The sequence below is a fragment of the Patagioenas fasciata genome, chromosome 1 (assembly GCF_037038585.1).
Source record: "Patagioenas fasciata isolate bPatFas1 chromosome 1, bPatFas1.hap1, whole genome shotgun sequence".
Lineage (NCBI taxonomy): Eukaryota > Metazoa > Chordata > Aves > Columbiformes > Columbidae > Patagioenas > Patagioenas fasciata.
In genome coordinates, this window is record NC_092520.1 from 165,580,717 (window position 1) to 165,600,058 (window position 19,342).

Sequence of the window (19,342 nt, forward strand, 5' to 3'; positions counted from 1 at the left end):
ACTTGTCTATACCATAAATCCGGGTGACTGCAATATTCTCCAAAATGACAACAATTAGCAGGGGCAGAGTAGCTGAGTAGTCATCAAACATTGTCACAAAATAATTTCCAGAGCGCTGCACAAAAACCAGGCCAATAAAAAACGCTACCAAGCAGCAGATGACTGGAATAAAGGAGATAAATGTGAGCTCTAAGTACAACAAAGTTCCATAGACAAAGAGGAAATGGAAAGTTTGAAACAGCAAAGATATAACACACATTATTTCATATAATCAAAGCTGATAAAATTATCCTTTTTGGGGAGGTCTCAATTATAAAAATATTAGGAATCCTAGCTATTCCCTACATAAGAGAAAAGTTATGAAATGAGAATCATTGGAACTGTCCTATTACAGTAGTCCTCAATAAGCAGCAGAGACTAATCAAATTACTATTTCTCATTTAACTTTTAATTTAATGTGAATGCAAGGCTAAAATAAACAGAACTAGTAAGCTAAACATCATATATCATGTTACTTGGTCACTGGAACACTTTTTGCAATTTAGAAGTGGAAAGAACTGAAGTTTCAGACTATGATCCTAAAAAATAAAAAGGCTAGACAGGCTTCCCCTAGATCATTCACAGCAAGAACTTCCATTAGAATCTGTCTAAATGTATTTCTGCACTAAGCAATAAAATTTATGCCCTTCTTTTCTTAGGGTCAACCTGAAATATATCTATTGAATGTTTAATCCTGTATAATGAATCTCTCTATATTTTTTCCTACTAAATTCATCCAAAATAGGACTGAATGCTTAAGTAGCCATAAAATAAGTCAAATTTCAAATAAGCTGTGAAATCAAATGCACGTTGAACACCAGTAAGAGTGATTCTTCCACTTCAAGTGTTATTCTTTTCCTTCCACTGAGAATGTAGGCTAAGGACACACCTAAGCAGTCTAAAATTAGGTGAAATGAATTTGGGCCAAAGCACAAAATCTCCTGACAGAATATACCCGTTGCATAAATCTCAGATAATCAATTAGTATTGATTAAAGCAGTGAAAGGAAGACAATGACACCTTTTTAAATACTGTGGCATAAGACCAATCACTTTTTTCAACCTTGTCACAACTACTGTTATAATGACTTTCAGAGAACAGAAATTTAGAAATAAAGAGGTGATTACAAACTGATGTAAACTCCTAACACAAGGTGACATAACCAGAACAAAGATAAAATCTCTCCAAACAACTTACTCTCATTAATCACACTGAGTTTTACTACTGACCCTGAGAAAATAATTAGACCATCAGAACCATGTGTACGTGAATTTAGAAATCTCTGTCATTCTTGTGTTCTCCCATCATGTCTTACCATTACACCTCAAAATAGTGCATCTTTAGTTGTAAACTAAGGCTCTGGTGGTTACATTCATCAAAACTCAGCACATACACATGCAGAGTCCAATTTGGAAATACCTGAACACAAAATAAGTTTAAGCAAGGGTTGATTTCCCTGAACTCAACAGGGACTTTTTTTTTGCAAAAACTTGCAACTGTGTTCACACTTCTGCAAAACTTGAAAATCTGTGGTTTCTGAGCACAAACTCCAGTGCAGGCACAATCCTTAAATCCCACTGATACTGCGTGAAACTTAACACAGGCACTTCAGTTTTATAAGTTAATTGGAAGTCATAATCCTCTGAGTGCAACCAAGTTCACCAAAAATCATGCCTGCGTAACACTCAAAAATTTACCAGAGAAATGCAGTTCTTGAATATTCAAGAACTTGCTGTAATTTTACAGTAATTCAAGGAATTACTGTAAAATGGTTCATTACTCCAGAGTAATGACTATATACCATTATATTTGCATATATACTTAGGGAAAACAGTCAATTTCTAAATGTCACACTGGTTATGCAATCAGAATTTAAGAGCTAATTTAAAAAAAAGAAGTGGTCAACAGGTTAGGACTTCTGAAAAATCAATTTATTAATGTTTATGATGAATTTTCTTCTTAGAGCTAGCACAGCAAACTAAAAAAATACAAGTCTTCTGTTAAATATTACTTATTATCTAAACACTCAGCAGTCAGGAAAGGGCAGTGCTCTGCTGCATCAGGGGTTAACTCTTAGAAAATATATTCTTTCCTTAATAGAGTTAGATAACGTTACAATAGCTTATTATATTTTTTATTTTCTACTTCTCCTGTCACAGGTATTGATGTGAAATCCAAATTTGTGTCCCCTGCAGCTGTCCTGAAGATTTTCAGAAACCTAACTTTCACATTTTATGCTGATGTTCTAGCTCAAAAAGAGAAACAGCGACAAGACAATCAGAGCTACATTAACAGGTTACACCTCACATAACTTTAGCAATTAAAAAAAAGGCAAAACAACATACATCTTATTTAAGACTCTTTCCACATTCAACAGTGAAAAAATATGTTCCTCTAGAGAGTAATTGTACTAATGTTTAACATAGTAAACATTTCAGCATAAATTAAGATTTCATTGGCCTATTTAGGAGTAATCTGTAGTAATTTGCAATGTATTTTCATTCTTTCCTTTTGTTTTGTTTCTCTGATCTGTGACACAGGCTAGAATGGAAAGTATTCTGGAAGAGTTCACAAGGATTGCCCATACAGAAACTTTTAACAGAAATCCTCCATTAAATTTAAAGTTCTAGGATCTTCCTGCTCTTGTAGCATTTAGGAAAAGGTTTTACATGCAGATAGTAATGTGCCTGTGCATGGAAGTGCAGTCTGGAATACAGTGTCAGCTCTGTAAAATGTCAGCACTGAAAATTTTCATGTAAAAAGACAGGACTCCATACTCTCAAAAAAAAACATTTAGCCTACTGCTCCAGTGAGGAAATAATGTTCATGCAACTCACCCGTAAGAATTTCCTTCCTGATTTTGAAGGTATCAACAATGGGTGTGATGATGCCTTCAATGGTTCCGAACATACTTCCAAGTCCCAAATTCACCAACATAAGGAAGAACATGACTGACCAGAAGGGTGAAGCAGGGAAGTGAGTCATTGCTTCTGTAAAGGCAATAAAAGCTAAACCAGTTCCTTGAACTGCCTGTCAATGAGAAAAAAATCCATGTTATTATTCATGGACAGTACTTTTTTCTAGTGTCACGGTCTGACTTGCTGTTCATGCAATGTCATTGATTACATCATTAAGTTAGAGTGGGAAGCTGCTATCTAACATGCGATCCTTCCAAAACTGCAAACTTAATATTATTTACTGAAATACTGGATTTGGCTGAAAATCTGTAAGTTTACTGATAACAGCTTCTTCCTCTCTTTCACCGATAATTTTGCCTGAGACCTATTATACAGGACCACTACAAAATACACTTTGTTCTCTCCAGTAAGTATATATAGGACCTCATTTTTATATCTATTTGTTTCAAATTTAAATGGCAGGAACAGTATAAAATCTGCAATGTCTAAGTCACAAATTTGACATTCTAGCTTCAGATACTGGTGCAATTACATAGAAGTCAGTGTTCAAAACTGGAAGTTCCTCTGAAAAAGATAGAAAAATATCTCTTCTTTTACAGATCTGGATTACTGTAAAGATTTCAAAACAGGATGATGTTCATTAAGCAATTACATAATAAGTAAATAATAACTTTTTTATTTTCTATTGAAGTAGTATTAATATTTAATAATTGCATCTTAACATTGGAAAACATCAGCTTGAGATGTTGAATAGGTACAGCTCTGTTTAGTCTTTGGAAAAATCCTCACGCTCAACTCTTCTAAATATGGAACTTTAAAACCTCCTGGGGAGAGCAATATAACAATAAGAATATTTCATAAATCAGTGAAGACTATATTAAGACATGGGATCAAAAAGTCCTCAGGTGAGACGGAATGTGAGCCTGTACAGAACCATGTTTCCATATGGATTTCTAGAGGTGCGCTGCTCATAAATACACTATGCTGATACTCTGTGTAGGCATACTTCACAGTTTACTTTAGGCTTACAAGTATTCATTTGTTTATAACCTCTGTATTTAAGACTTAATTATTAATCTCACCTTGTTAAGTTCATCTTCAATTTGACAAGATGTCAGACCAAGAGAATCAAACTCCTCTTCTTTAACTTTCCGAATAATGTCATAAACTAAATTGTAATCTTCTGCTGTAATGCTTGAGAAATTGATATGATGTGGGATCATATCCTGGCTCAGATTGCCTATTTTCAAAAGTTTTAAAATCTTCTCTGAATTTCTGTAAAACACAACAAAACAGAGAAATCAAGCTCGATGATCTGTGCTAATTAATAAATGAAATACCATAAAAATAATAAAGAAAATAAATGGATATTCATACTGGATAACACATTTTTCATTTATGATATTGGCTTTGAAGCCCAGAACTGCAAACACCACCAAAGTTGCCAGCACAGAAGTGAAAAAATTGATGAAGGACACCAGTACAGCATCAAAATGGCAGTTGTTGTCTCTCTTGTTGTAGCTTGAAAAGGCAATGACTCCACCAAATCCAAGCCCTAAGGCAAAGAACACCTGAGTAGCAGCTTCTCTCCAGACCTTGGGCTCCAGCATTATTTCAAGCTGTTTGAAATTAGATATAATATATGTCAGCTATAAAATGCATTTCTATTATATGAAAAGACAACAGAAAAAAAACAGGAAGACAACCTACATCACAAAATGCTAATACACTCCACTACAAATGTATTTTCATTATGATACAATGAAAGCTAAATGTGATACCTAAAGTTGAGCAAACTTACAGTTCAGAATTTCTATGGATTTTACACTATATAATCCTTAAAGAGAAATAGAGTATGTTCCAAATAATGTGACACTACCTATATAACTGAACTAGCAGCTAATTATACTGTGAAATATGAGAGAATAGATATATTTTACAGTATTTACTGTCTTTGTTATTTTACAGTACGCTTTATCAGTTGTTAGAATTGATATTTATTGCAGGATAATCAACACTCTTATACATGCAGTAAGTATGTGGAACATTGTTTTGTTGCTACTTTTTTTTTTTAAAAGTGACTATGAGAAACACATGCTTACATGGAATTCTATTACATGCAAATACACAAAGCAAAATGCAACATGTGAAATAAATGCTGGCCACTACAATCTTGATAGTTCACAAGTAAAATCTCCCTTAAGCTAGATGCCTTGAACTTACCCTAAGTTAAACGGGTCATGTATTTGAGGGACAACTAAGCCTTTTATTAAAAAATTGAACTGTGTTGCTCTTTCACATGACCATACTTCAAGAAACATCTTTGTTAAAGTTATGAGTCATCATCTCTCTATCTCAGATCCTTCTAGATTCTGAATCATAAAAAAGAAGCACATGTGAAATTTAAACACTAGATTTTCTCAAGTTGATTCAGAGCCTCCATTCATTTAACAGTGAAAGACCTCACTTCTGCAAATGTTTGGGTTTTGTTGCTATTTAGGTTTGGCCTTTTTTTTTTTTTTTTTGGGTTATCAAAAAGAGTAAAACTAAAAAGCATCAGCATAGGTGCCACTATCAGAAGACTGATTGTCTTACTCTGAGAAAAAAATAGAAATCTGCTATTGTTATGGTAACATTCTGAAAAAATTTCCAGTTTCCCATAAAGGTATAATATTTACCACAGACAGGTAGCAGCTAACTTTTTATTCTTCTACATATAGCTAAAATACAACATACTTTTTAAAAAAAGTGTTTATGACAATAAACTTGTTCCTGACTTAAAATTTTTGTTATCATTACAATGCACAAGTAGCTATTGCTCGTGGTTCACTCTCTGCATCCCACAGTCGTGCTACAGCTATTCCACTAGAGGGAGCTCGAGGAATAGTCTTAATTTTCAAATCTGTAAATGGCTTAAGTATCAAAATACTTTTTGCTTTCTGCAATATATCATTTGGTTTGATCAAAGGTAGGACGTTCTCAGATACACATTGCTTAGCATTTCAAAACAAGTTTCTAATTGATTTGATATTATAAGGTATTTTCTGTGAAATTTTGGGGGCTCTGTATTTAAGCTTCATACAATCACTACAATTTCATTGCAGTAGTTGACTTCTGTGAACTTTTCATATACCTTTCTTTAGGTTTTTCATTAAGGCTATTATTTAGAATTTCTGCTTTGTTCAGACATGCCAAAGAAAGAAATTCTCTTCATTAACCTTGCGCTCTCACACCTGCACCAACATGTGCCAGCCCTCTGCTGTGCTGACACAATTCTTCTGTGGGAGCATGCCGTGATCGTCTGTGGTCAAAATGTGGCCACTTGCTGAACTAGTCGAGGCTGAAAAGGTGTCTCTACCTCCCACTTCATGTCTATTTACCTGGATTATTTTCAACCTAGATCGTTTTAGCAACCATTTTTACAGCATGACTGCCTGCCCAAAGAAACTGAGCACAATGGAACAAATGGAAACAGCAACATGAGGGCGAAACTGAATTCCTCCAGGTAGTTTCACAAAACCTGCAGTCCACATTAGTGCTCAAGTACAGAAACAATCAGAAACTATAATGAAAACACTTTTGAAGGTTTATATTCAATGATACTGTATGCGACACATAGGCCTCCTAGCCTCAAATTTAAGCCACAACTTAAATTCTGAGATACTGAACTGGAAACCCGTAGAAGAAATTAAAAACCATTTTCCTTTCAAGATTGTTTATCTAAACACCTGAAACAAGTGTATGATTAAGTTATAACCTAACTAAAAAGTAAACATCAGCTGCAACTTATTTTAGGTCTGACTCCAGAAAGATGAAATAGTGAAGGGGAAAGAGGTGTTGGTATTTGAAGGGAGTTTCAGTGGTTACTTTCCTTCAGTATCTAGTGGTACTCTTCCAGTTAAAGAAAGGATTAATACTGTGGCTGAGAAACCTAATTATAACTTCAAGAGGTCTGTATTCTGTCTCTGCTATAGACTTTCTCTTTGTCAACAAGCACTGCATTTCTCTGTTCCTCAGATTTCCCCAAACTTGCCCGAGCAGCCTGCAAGTTCCTGCAGAACCACGACTCTCTAAAGCGATGACAGTGAGTGAAGCAGAGCAGGATTGCATATCACAATGCAAGAAATAACAATGTGATAGCTAACAAAGGTCATTTTTATAAGATGACAGTTCTCCAGAGACTCAAAACACCTTGAATTAAAACAACTGACAACACCCTGTTAAATGGCATTAGCTACTATGTGCACTGATTTTAATCATCTTATTTGGCTTTCATTTCTGAAATATCAGGGATGTAACTCTACACAGACCCTTGGAACACTTAGAGCCTTTGGACCTTAGGGCTTGACATTATGCCACTGAGGTCAACAACAATTTCGTAATTTAACCAAAGAAGAATATGGTCAAATGTTCTATGAAATAGGACAATAAGCTTAAATGAGAGCATTCACAGATGGTCAAATTGCCATTGAAATTTCAATACACTGCAAACACAAACTAAGCACATACCTTAGGTGTGAACATATGACGAATTCCATCCACTGACCCATTAAGGAGCAGTCCTCTGATCAGAAAGCATAAAAGTACCACATAAGGAAAAAGGGAACTAAAATACATGATCTGAAAAACATTAAGAAGAAATTTAACATGACATCTATGGACTTTTATTTTCAATAGCTTCATTCGCTACTCAGTATCTTCTGGATATATGACTGAATTGATAATGATGTGCCCTAAGAAACATGCAGAACATTTCCTATTCCCCTTGTCTCTTCAGAAGAAAGCAAAATCACATGAGAGTGAAATAAAATCTGCACTATATTAAACCATAAGCTTGCCATTGTGTTGACTAATTGATAACAAACTGCTGGGCTTCCAGTGAAATTCCGTGTGAATTTAATCACATGATGACGAGAAGGACAGAAATAAACTGTTTTAGAAATGCTTCATTTTACAAACACACTTCAATTCAAGTACATAGTATGGTAAAGATATGCGGCTTGAATAGAAACTCATTCTGTCATCAGAAGAAGAAAAGATTCAATGGAAAGTACATAACCAATGGATGAAAATCACTGAGTAATGCCTACTACCAAACCAAAAACATTACAAATCAAACATGATCTTTCATTCTCCATTACAGAAAATCAAATTTATTCTGCACATTCAAGTTTAGTGAAATCATTCTCTTGCTAAACCTGCTATTTGTTTCTTTAACTGAAATACACTAAAGAGGTCACAGAAATAGCAAATCATACAGTAGCCACTCCAGCTGACTGCATGGACAGGAAAGAAGACAAGGTGAGGTGCTCAGATGCAAAGGGACAGTCAGTCTTTAGACAAAAGAAACAATCCAGAATGCTGAAAAGCAGCTATATTAATCACAGAGCATGCATACCAACAACAGTAACAATAAACAGCAAAATTCCAAGGCACTTTGAGAACCTGAATGTACTGCAATCATACTGTGAGTACACATGGAAACCTAATTCCTTGGACATTCAGAAATGCGCAGACTTAGGCTGCATTAACAAATCAACAAAGCTGAGGTAAAGTTACTTGCAGCAGTTATGTTGATGAGAACAGAAATGATTCTTCTGCAGATCTCCATTCCCACTAAATTACTACAATTCCCACTAAAATTACTGCAATTTTAATGCTTAACTACTAACATTCCTCTACTTGAGAATATACAAACACTGGTGTGAGTCACAGATTGTAACCTGCTCCCACAGATTTCGTGAGAGAGTAAAGAGAGGGTGTGGTGAACAAAAACGTGGTGAAATGTTTCAAAGTAAAACACTGTCATTTAGGTAAACAGCATACTCACTTTGCCTGAAGACTGAATGCCTTTGATCATGGCTAGGCATACCATGACCCAGGCAGCCAGCAAGCAGACAGTCATCTTCCAATTTAAACCCCCACTCTCTGACAGAGAGCTGGAAATATTCAGCGCTTCTCTGTACCAATAGTAAGTGGTTGCAGAACTTTTTTCACACTCTGGCTCCACAACTGTCAAGAGATGTTAGCAGGAAGAGAACGAGTTCAAGACAGAGGTATCTTCCCAATATTTCATAACAATGTTCTATCAGTTTCCAAAATCTGCAAATTTATCATTTATCGAGAAACTAAAGACTCACAAAGAGTTTTAAGTCATTCTCTAACAAAAAAAAAAAAAAGGTGACTTCTATTGGTGAAAGGTTCTTGGTATATCTTTTTAAAACACACTTTCGGGATAGTGTATTCCTCTGCACTTGGTCAATCCGAGTCCTAAGAAAAATTTAATATTCACTTAAGTACTAAACAGCAGGTAGGCACAGATGAAGACACATATTCTATTTATCACAGGTAAGATTAGATTGCCTACAGATGATACCAACCTATATACTATGAAAAGTATCTCTCTGAAATCAAACACTGAACTATATTAATTTTGAAAATACATGGAAAACAAATTCTGCTTCAATATGACACACAAATCAACAGGTATTTAATTACTATTAGAAATGATCAAATAATAACATAATGATATCAAAGCGATTAGAAAAGAAAAAATGCCTCCTACACAGTTACGTTAAATGAAAGTTGCTATATTTATTCCAGAAGGTTTTTTTTAAATTATAATGTAATTCTGCTTTACTCACATTACCAAACAGTTTAAGAAATTCTGTGTACCTAGACATGTAACAAATGTAAATAGAAAGAATTCTTCAAATAAAATATTTACTTAACTTTTTTATAAATTACTTTTATTCATTTTATCTCTAAGCTAGGTCCTGAGTCAAGGTTAATTAATGAAAGGAAAAAATATGCTAATATTAAGAAATCTATCACAGGTGTCAGATCTTCACTGAAATAAACTGCCAAACATGATAGGATGTTATAAAATACAATACTTTTTTGTGTTTAAGCTTAGTTCAGATGACCTCTACTTAAGTTAGGCTGACACACTATATCTTAATATTTAGACAGGATAAGAGTACGTAAACAAATGCTGTGGATCGATTAATGGACAACAGCTTGTGAAATACAGTCAATATAAGTGTGTGCCAACATTCAAAAATTATTTCAAACAACTCAAGCAAGCAACTCTGGAAAAGCCACTATACAAATATTGTACAACTTTTCAAAGGCTTCTGGTTATCTTTATTAAAGGGGTAAAAAAACCCACAAAAGGTAACTAAAGAAAATTTAAGATCTGAAATAAAAAGAAATTAAAATAAATATTTTACATTTCAAGAGGAAGAATAATGCAAAGTGTGTAACTATTAAGAGATAACCAAAACCAAGGGATAAGGAACTTTGAATGCTATTGTTTATGTCCATGTGAGACCACCTCAGCACAGCAACAAACCAATGACAAATTATCTCATTTCTATTGCTTTACAAAGCAAACAATGCTTTTATCACATGCATTTCATTGACGTTTACAATTTTCCATTTTCTGCTTCATTAGTAGTGCAACACTTTTCGCTTTGCCACCAGGAAGTATCTTACTGATGGAAATGTAGAAATATCCTTCTTCCACCTTTGTTTTTCACTAAGCATAAAATGTAGTACCAAAATCAGAAAACGGTGATCAGAATTTTTTTTTTTTTTTAATCTGCAACATACTAAATACCACTCTCCTAGTTTCATTACTCTTTAAAATGCTGTTGACAGTGATGTTGTTTTCCAAATACAGTGTATTTATCTTAGGTTTGTTGTATTTTTCCCAAGTATATAATGTGACATCCTATTAACGTCCAAAACGAGCTTCAGATACAACGCTTTTTCCCACAAATATGCCTTGGAGTTGTATTTTTTCTCATTTTTGATTGAAAATATCAGATTTTATATATTTTATATAATTTTTAATAACATTAATATGAACTTACATGTATGAGATGTATTTTTAACTAAAGGACACTGGTCCCATGGTAATGGATGCTGAAAAGACTGGGAAAAGTAAAACAGACTCCATCCAATAATTACATTGTAGTACAGGGCCACAAAGAAACATACCTATTAAAAAAAAAAGATGCATCAAGAAAGTTACATAGATGACAACATTTGTTTATTTAAAAATATAAAAATCCTTACTGAACTTCTGTATATTTCTGTACATCAGCCACTGAATCTAGTTTTAACTAAAATAAGTCAAAATGAGAGCAGAATGTCTTGCCCCACTGAAGTACCTAACATTTTCTAAATTTTCACTTTTCTCTGTATTTATTACATAAGACCTACATTTTTACAGGGTTTTTTTTTTACCTCCAGAGAACTACTTGGTTGCTTAGTTCCCAATTTCGGAAGAGTCACAAAATACAAGCTGACTGGTTTTACAGACACATCTGTATTCATATTTTTAATGTACTATTTTAAATTTTAAGATCTTCCAAAACATTGTCAACTGATCTTGAAACCCAGTTACAAATCAGTGGCCTTTTCCTGCAGCAAAACAGTGAGTCTAAACCATACAGACTGAAACCAAACCACACAATTAATGTTAAAAACTTACTACACAGCTTGCAAATCCAATTCCTCCAAGTTTGGGGCTGATATAATTCCACACACCGATACTCCCGCGGCGGATCCTCTGCCCCACAGCAAGTTCCAAGAAAAAGAGTGGAATCCCTATTATCAGTAGCAAGACTAAGTATGGCACAAGATAGGCACCTGCAAAAGGAACAAAGTCTAAATCAGGGTGAGAGGAAGAAGAGTCAGAACTTGACACAACAAATGTGAAACCTTCTAATAGTTTTGAGTTAGAATTAGTGTCATTCACTGCAAAGCTTTTTTTATCACATGCAAAAACTATTTGACCTTTATCTTGGCCATACATCTTGTAAGATACGAAAAGCCCAGAGCCATTGGATTTCTAAAGCACTGTAACATTTTGAGGCAAATCTTACTGAAAGTGACTTATTATCTAATCTAGTTGTTTGCTTGTGAGAAATTTTGGGCATCTTTTTAGTGACATACTGCTGCTATCAGGAACTGAATCAACATTTCTCAAAAAGCTCTACACTTTGACTTGTAACAGAGCAGCAAGACTGAATTTATAAAGGAAATGCAGAACATACTACACATACAACATTCTAAATTGCATCCAGTCTTAAGCAGTTTCAGAAGACCATCCTGTTGATTTCTCCATGTGCACCTCAAATACTCAGAAAGGGAATTTCACAATGTACAGTATAATGATTCTATCCACCTAGGCAAGAAAACTGTGTGAGCCCACTTCTACCAGGCTGCAGACAGAGACTAGAAACATGAGGTGGAAATGGAGTACTGCAGATCCAGATCTTCAGTACTCACAAACTCTCCTTCAAGACATATTTGAAAATGTAACTGTAACTGCACTGTTAAACACATATATGTAAAGCAATTCCTTTTTTTCAAGGTCTTATTCACAAGAAGTGGTCATATACAATTCTAACTTCAGAAGGCATCCCCATTTATTTCAGTTAAACTAATTGCAAGCAAATATATCCATACACTAAGTGCACTGACAATTTCAGAGCCTAACTTCCTAGTTGCTGTTGTAGAGTATTTAGGATTAGAACTAACAACACATCTAAGAGTCAGCAACTATCAGAGTGGCAACTAATTTTCAAATGCATGGTTCTCATGCTGCAATCTAGAGTACTGTGCTGGCCACCTAACTCAAAGGGCTTAGGACCTTTGATTGCAACCACTGTAAGGCTAAAGAAAAGCACTTAAGAGATGTAGACTGCAGCATGTTGGAACAAACTACAAAGCAAAGATCTAAAGATCTCAGAAGCTTAGAGTCAGAGCTATTAGGTTGTATCATCAGTCTATTCATCCCTGTGATGAGAGAAGCTGAGCAACGTTCAGAAACCGATCTGGGATTTATCCTCAACTCCAACTAAATCTTACTTTACATGTCTTCATCCAGCGTCAACTTCCTAGGGCTTTTTTAGGAGTCTACCAAAACATGCTATCATTTGCACATCCTTAGTAGCTAGTTTGTCCCCAGGAACACAGTTTATTTTTAAAAAATTAAACCTTCCTGAACTCTGCAGGAGACCTCAGATTTTCTGGTACCATACACACCTATTTCGGTCCACTTGCAATTTTGCTCTTCATGAAATACACACAAATTAGACATTCCCTGCCATTATAAAGATCTCACAAAGAGCCTAAACATGGAGTAACTACAGTATTGAGTCAAAGGAGGAAAAAAGACAGAGGAAAGTAAATCTAAGAAAAACTACAGGTGGACCAGACAAAGAATATTGATCTTATTTACCTCACAGTCTATAGGTTGTTGTTAGCATGAAATAGCTCCTTGTGTTTTATTCTCATAACATGATATGCAATGATACTGCTTGAGCAGCACTTGGTCAAAACCTATGCCAGGCTCTGAACAATGTTCTAGTTTTGAGGTTTACAATACCCCCTCACAGAGCCAAACACCATGGTCTTATCTACCCGCTTCAGCAGAGTCTGGACAGCCTGCTGAGGTAGCAGCTGCAATGCCATCCTGTAAAGAACGCAAAGGACTTACTTTCTACTATGAAAAGAGAGACAACAGAGACAGAAGGAAATAAACATGAGGAAAATTGAGGAATAGAGTAACAACCACATTCCAAAATTAGGGGGACTATCTGTCTTAAGAATATATGACAAATAATACCATTATATACCCTTGATTTACCATCAGGACTCTCTCAAAAATTCTGTGAGAGAGAAGTAGACTGTAAATACACGCTGCAAATGAGAAGATTTGGCATCATAATCTTTTCATAATTGAAAGCCAACAGTACATAATTTTTTAAATAGTTTAACACTACTGTAAATGATACCTGAGGTCTTAATTAGACAGGTGTTGCACAGCTGAGCAGAGACAGGCCTAAACAGCTCAAAAACATTGGGGCCTAAGTGACTTACCCTGTATCCCACTGGATGACTGTACTAGAGCAGGAACTGAACCCAGCTCTTCAGTGTCCCAGTCCACAACCTTAATCACAAGGCTGCAAAGTTAAGCACATGTTTAAAGACTGGGCTGAGGTGGGTGTTTTATGGTGCAGTATCAACGTAAGTTGCAAGATTTATCAGTTAGATTCAACTAAACGAGTTAAATAAATGTGGTGTTAAATCCACATTACATTATACATGACACAACCCTGTAATTCAGTGTGGGGAGCCAGCAGAGTCCACATCTATACAGCAGCGCTTGTGCAGAGCACCTGAAGCACTGGTTTTCTGATTAAACTTGACAAGCTCCCTTCTGATCGTGTGCCCCGACCCAGAAGAAAGCCATAATGGAAAATAAGTGCACATAACGAGTTTCAGTATGATATAGTTTGGACATAGCTGGATTAAACAACTGTATATCACAACTGCAAAGGGCTTCTGTGCCCTACAGCCAGCATGAAACCACAGCATCTCTGGACAAGTATTTTGTTTCAGCGTTCCCTTGAAGCTAGACATCCTGTAAAGAACTGTAAGACATCTTCACTTCATCATAAAACAGAATCACTATGGAAACAGCTCAGCATGCCTCTTATTTGCCAAGGCATGAAAACATGGGTCTTTGGAATTACAATATTGAGTAAAGATCATTTTTCTTTGAATTAGAACAATAAACTATACATGCTGGCTTTGGACAGCATCCTACAATTAGTTATAGTCTACTATATCTGCCGGCCGAACAGCCTCCAGAATATTACAATTCTGTGTAGTTTAGGATCTCCCAGTCTCCTTCCTACACTTTCAAAAGTATTCTACTGCAGAGTCTCTTTTTTTGTGTGTGTGTATGTGTGTGTATGTGTGTTAGTTTGTCCTTGAACACTGGCTTTCATATTAAAAGACCATCTCAACTTCATAAGGGAAAAATACCTAAAAAAAAAAAGCCACCTTATCCTTCTTCAATGTCAGGAACCAGAGAATGTTAATACTGTGCACAGCATTGCTTTGATTTCTTTTTTTTATTTAACCAAGCACAGTAACAGAATACTGGTAAATGGTCTCTCTTGGTATTACAATCTGTACTACATTTTGCAACACTGTTGACAGAAGAGGAATATTAACAGTGGTTATAAATGCTTGGGGTGGGGGGGCAGGAAACAGCATAAAATGATGTGGTTCATAGCAATTAAAGAGTAGGAAAATAATTTCAGAAGCAATAATGCAAGATGATATAACTATCACCATCTTGATACTACAGAAGAGATTTTCTTCTCCTAGCCATTCTTGATGTAACCTGAAAAATCTAACAACTTTTCAGATATATTTCAACTTCTGCTGTGCCAGCTTTTAATTAAGTGTCTAGTGTTTGATTTAATTCTTACTCAATGAAGGTGAGCTTTACCACTGTCTTGAGGAGACATTCCAGTTCCGGACACATTTCCTAACAGAAAGCTAGCGAGAAGCTGATATTCAGACAAAAATCAACTTATTTTCAATGTTGAATGTTAAAATGTTTAAAGTTATGACAAGTGGGCAACAAAATAGCATAGGTTTACAGTGTACTAAGCTCCTTTAAGTTAAATTCTTTACCATTGTAAAATACAAACTGCTTTTATCAGGAAAACGCCGATAAAAAGGCTTTATGTTTTATCTGTAGGTTTGTAGTCTATCCCACTGATACAATAGTCATCCTGTCACTAGTCTTTTACAGTTTAAATATGTTCAGGTGTGCCTACTTACAAAACTGTGTTTAAAGGATGAAAATTTCCTTAGTTTTAATGAAGAATTACACTTGCAAAATTAAAATTAAGACATTTTCAGCACATTGAAGTACAACTATATTTTGACTCTGATAATAGTTTAAATCAGAACTCACAAAGTATTATTGAAGTCATCAGTGAGTTCAAGGCACTGATTATAAATTATTGATCAAAAGCTAAATAATTAAACCACTGAATTCATACTGAGTTTTGGAATACCAGGGAATACTTGCTTTTCTCCCATTCTGCTTGTCCAGATGATCAGACTGTAGCTTCTAATGACTACTAAATCTTTAACAGATTTCATACTATTTCCTCAGCACTTCTCAGCAATAGCTACTTTGCTTTTTATATGACCACAGAACTTAACTGTTCAATCTGCTGTTATTTCAGTATAAAATCCAGAGTTCTTGACTGTAAAAATTCTTGGTGTGACTCAAGCCATGTCAATCTTTTCAAAGTATAATGGCAAGATAATCTGCTACAGATTTCCCTCTACTGCTCACAGCTATTATCTGTTTAGCATTTACTAGTTCTTTTGACCTTTTACGTCACAGACATATTTTAAGACTGACCTCAGAAAAAGAAATGAGTTAATGCTCATGAAAACGCGACACAAAATCTTTGTGTGTGCAATACTTCGTAGACACTCAATAACACCTGCAACACTAGCACTTCTTAGATAACTATGTTCACTCATCTTAATAATAAAACTCATTGGCATATCCCTTATTCTAGCAGAACAGCTAATTTAGTTTTCTTCTGTTACTTCTAATTCATGAAAGTACCATTTTACTTCTACTAATCCTAGGAGAAAACAATAACCAAACATATGAAACTTTAATTTTTTCCTTTGTTCGAAAAAAGTGAAAGGTGTTTAAGTGATTCACCACATGATAGCAATAAGCAGCAGGAAAATATAGGCCTAGTTTGCCAGTATTTATTAGCCTCATTGCAAGACCAGGTAGACATGAGTGGTTTATTTTTAAGGCTCACTATCAACCAGAGGAAGTTGAGGAAGCTTTGAACCTATTGCATGCTAACATAGATAATGCAATTGTTACATAGGAACTATTCCTGTCTGAACAAACACACATATTTGTCTTCATATAGTATAAGGAATAATAAATAAACTGTATAGTGTAAAAATGCTAATTATAAAAAACTTTTAAAGCTAGGTTAGAGTATACCCAGCCCCAATGCAAAACACCTGTGTGAGGCATCAAGGAAGAAACAGCTTTTTCATCTGTTAGGCTGCAGAGTGGAAAATGTGCCTTAAGTGCTAGATGGGGACTGCGCATTGCCTACCAGGGAGGAGGACGACCTGTGGTTGAGGACAGACATGAAAAAGGCAGAGGTCTACAGTCAGTTCCCCAAAACTTTACTAAGACTTTCAGCCCTACCTCTCATTCCAAGAAAATGAGCACCCTGGAGTACTCTCAGTCTCTTCCCAGCCTTTTTCTTTCTATTTCCTGCATTACAGCTACATCCCACACCTAGGTTGAAGTTTGTCCCATCTGCGTACCAGTCTCTTCTCTCACAACAAACTTTTTTGTGGAAAAGAGCCAAGTGTGAAAGAAAGCAAAGAGTTGCCCAGTCTAGCTGTATGAGAATGAGAATAAAAAATACAAGATATTACTCTAAATATTTATTAATTTATATGAATTAAAGCTACAGGAAAAATTGTGAAAAGATCACAAGAAAGAAAGCAAAGGCAGTTGTTTTGGCAGCACAGACCAGACCTACTAATACAGATTGGAAAGATATCTAGAGAGTATTAATGCAGTGTCGTGATACACAAGTTACCTTTAAAGATAGTACTGCAGACACCTCACTGAAGTATTACAGAGCTAAGTCGGGAGTGCTGGCATACCACAAACCATAGCCATAAACAAACCCAGTCTCTCTAGAAAACAGAGCAGTAAACACCCAATCTTTTCTCCACAAAACCCTCTAATAATATATATCTGTTTGGGCTAACCTTTCAGTGTCTTTTCTACGTTTATTTTGTTGGTTTTGTTGTTTATGTCCCAGAAGTTTAAAAAACAAAACTGAAGACTACTGTACGGTTAGGATTTGCCTTCTCTCTTATGATGGCTTTGGAGGAAACCTGTGAAGGAAATTAATCTTTTCTTCTTTTTGTTTTAAACTTGGAATAGATGTATTGGTTTATCATTTTTCAATATACTCCACTCGCCTGATAGTATTTGCCAGATATAAGTTGCTTAAACATAGGGAAGTAAATAAAAAACGTTTAGACAAGACTGCAAGTGGAAAACTTGCCATACACTCCACTGAAACAGTTCTAATGCAAATCCACAGAAAGGCTGTTTACTTTATATTCAGGGACTTCAACAGGTATCTATAGTAAAGCTTTCTCAGCAAAAGACTACAGAACAGTTCTGATACTGGCATTTAAAATGGGTTGTATAAAAACACTTGAATTTTAACTAGAACGAAACATATACGAAATAGAATGTGTAGCAGAAAACTGGCACCTGGTATGTCTGTAGTTTTGTTTACCATGCATTTGGACTTTTCCCTCCCTCCCTCTATTCTTTTATATACTTGAGAGAATTATCTGTTCATCTGCATGCACATATACAGGCACCAATGTGCTTTACACATTTCAGTGTTCTGTGACAACTTCTCCATCTTGCATTATGGCTAACTTGAAAACCAAGAAAGCGTTAGCTCTAATGATCGCTTGCTTTCCTCTGGTGTTCTGAAGACTGCAATTTGCTAAAAAAGTGCAAAAAATTGTCAAAAGCCAAGTACATCCTTGCCTCACTCATGTGGAGAAAAACATTATGTCTGCACAGACTATGTTATATTTCCAATTCCCTGCAGTCACAACACAGGGGAAAGCATTTAATTTCAACCTCAAATGACTTCAATCTATTTCTTCAAGTTTTGTTAATGAAGTGCCATAATCCCAGGTGGTTGGGTTTTTGGGAATTTTTTGTAGTGTTTGTTTTTAGGGGGTGTTTTTTGTTTTGGGGTTTTTTCTTCTGTTTATTTTTTCTTAAAATGTGTAATTATTGAATACTTTAATACATTGATATTTGATATTAATTTACACTCACTGGCAGAGTAACTTCAAAAGTGCCTCATGGTATAAATCCACCAACCTAAGGAACATGCCAACATATCTTTTCAGTTGGTTCCAAGGAGAATCCAATGGGCTTGCAAAATTATTAGCTCACTACACTAAACACAGACTTTCAAAAGGGACACAACTACATAAAACAAACTGCTGTAATGCGTTAGTCTAGAGACTACATCTTGACAACATACTTATGATGAAATGATACAGAATATAAACATTCTAATAGCTACATCTTTAACTTCAAAAAGTAAAGGTGTGAAGCTAAGTACCACTAAATACTAAAGACCAAATACTGCTTTGGCCTTTAAAGTGGGTGCAGATTTAATGCCTTGATTTATTGTCCAAGAACCATAAAGAACAATTTAGCATAACTATAAGTAGGTCCTAAATATTGCAACCCCTACATAAAAATGTGTTTCACTTAACCACTAGCTTGAATTCTAGTTAAGATCATACCAAGAACTTTCTACCCTAAAATGAGGAAATGGAATCTTATAAGAACCTGCTACTTACTTTAACAGATGTGTCTCTCTAAATAAAGAAAATATGGCTTTTTCCTTATAGGCTCTGGCAGAAATTAAAAGAAAAACCTGATATGC

General features: G+C 35.2%; 1 protein-coding gene across 7 annotated transcripts in view; it reads right to left on the reverse strand.

Moving 5' to 3' along the window:
• The window catches only part of SLC6A15 (solute carrier family 6 member 15), a 36,533-nt gene that overhangs the window by 6,259 nt on the left and 10,932 nt on the right, over window positions 1–19,342 (reverse strand). For all 7 annotated transcript variants that reach the window (XM_065842818.2, XM_071799646.1, XM_065842829.2 and 4 more), the window contains 8 exons: window positions 11,458–11,615; window positions 10,835–10,961; window positions 8,788–8,969; window positions 7,467–7,577; window positions 4,335–4,576; window positions 4,040–4,232; window positions 2,877–3,069; window positions 3–162 (listed from right to left, as the gene is read on the reverse strand). In XM_065842818.2, the coding sequence (XP_065698890.1) occupies window positions 3–162; window positions 2,877–3,069; window positions 4,040–4,232; window positions 4,335–4,576; window positions 7,467–7,577; window positions 8,788–8,969; window positions 10,835–10,961; window positions 11,458–11,615 (1,366 nt within the window). The remainder of the gene's footprint in view (window positions 1–2; window positions 163–2,876; window positions 3,070–4,039; window positions 4,233–4,334; window positions 4,577–7,466; window positions 7,578–8,787; window positions 8,970–10,834; window positions 10,962–11,457; window positions 11,616–19,342) is intronic.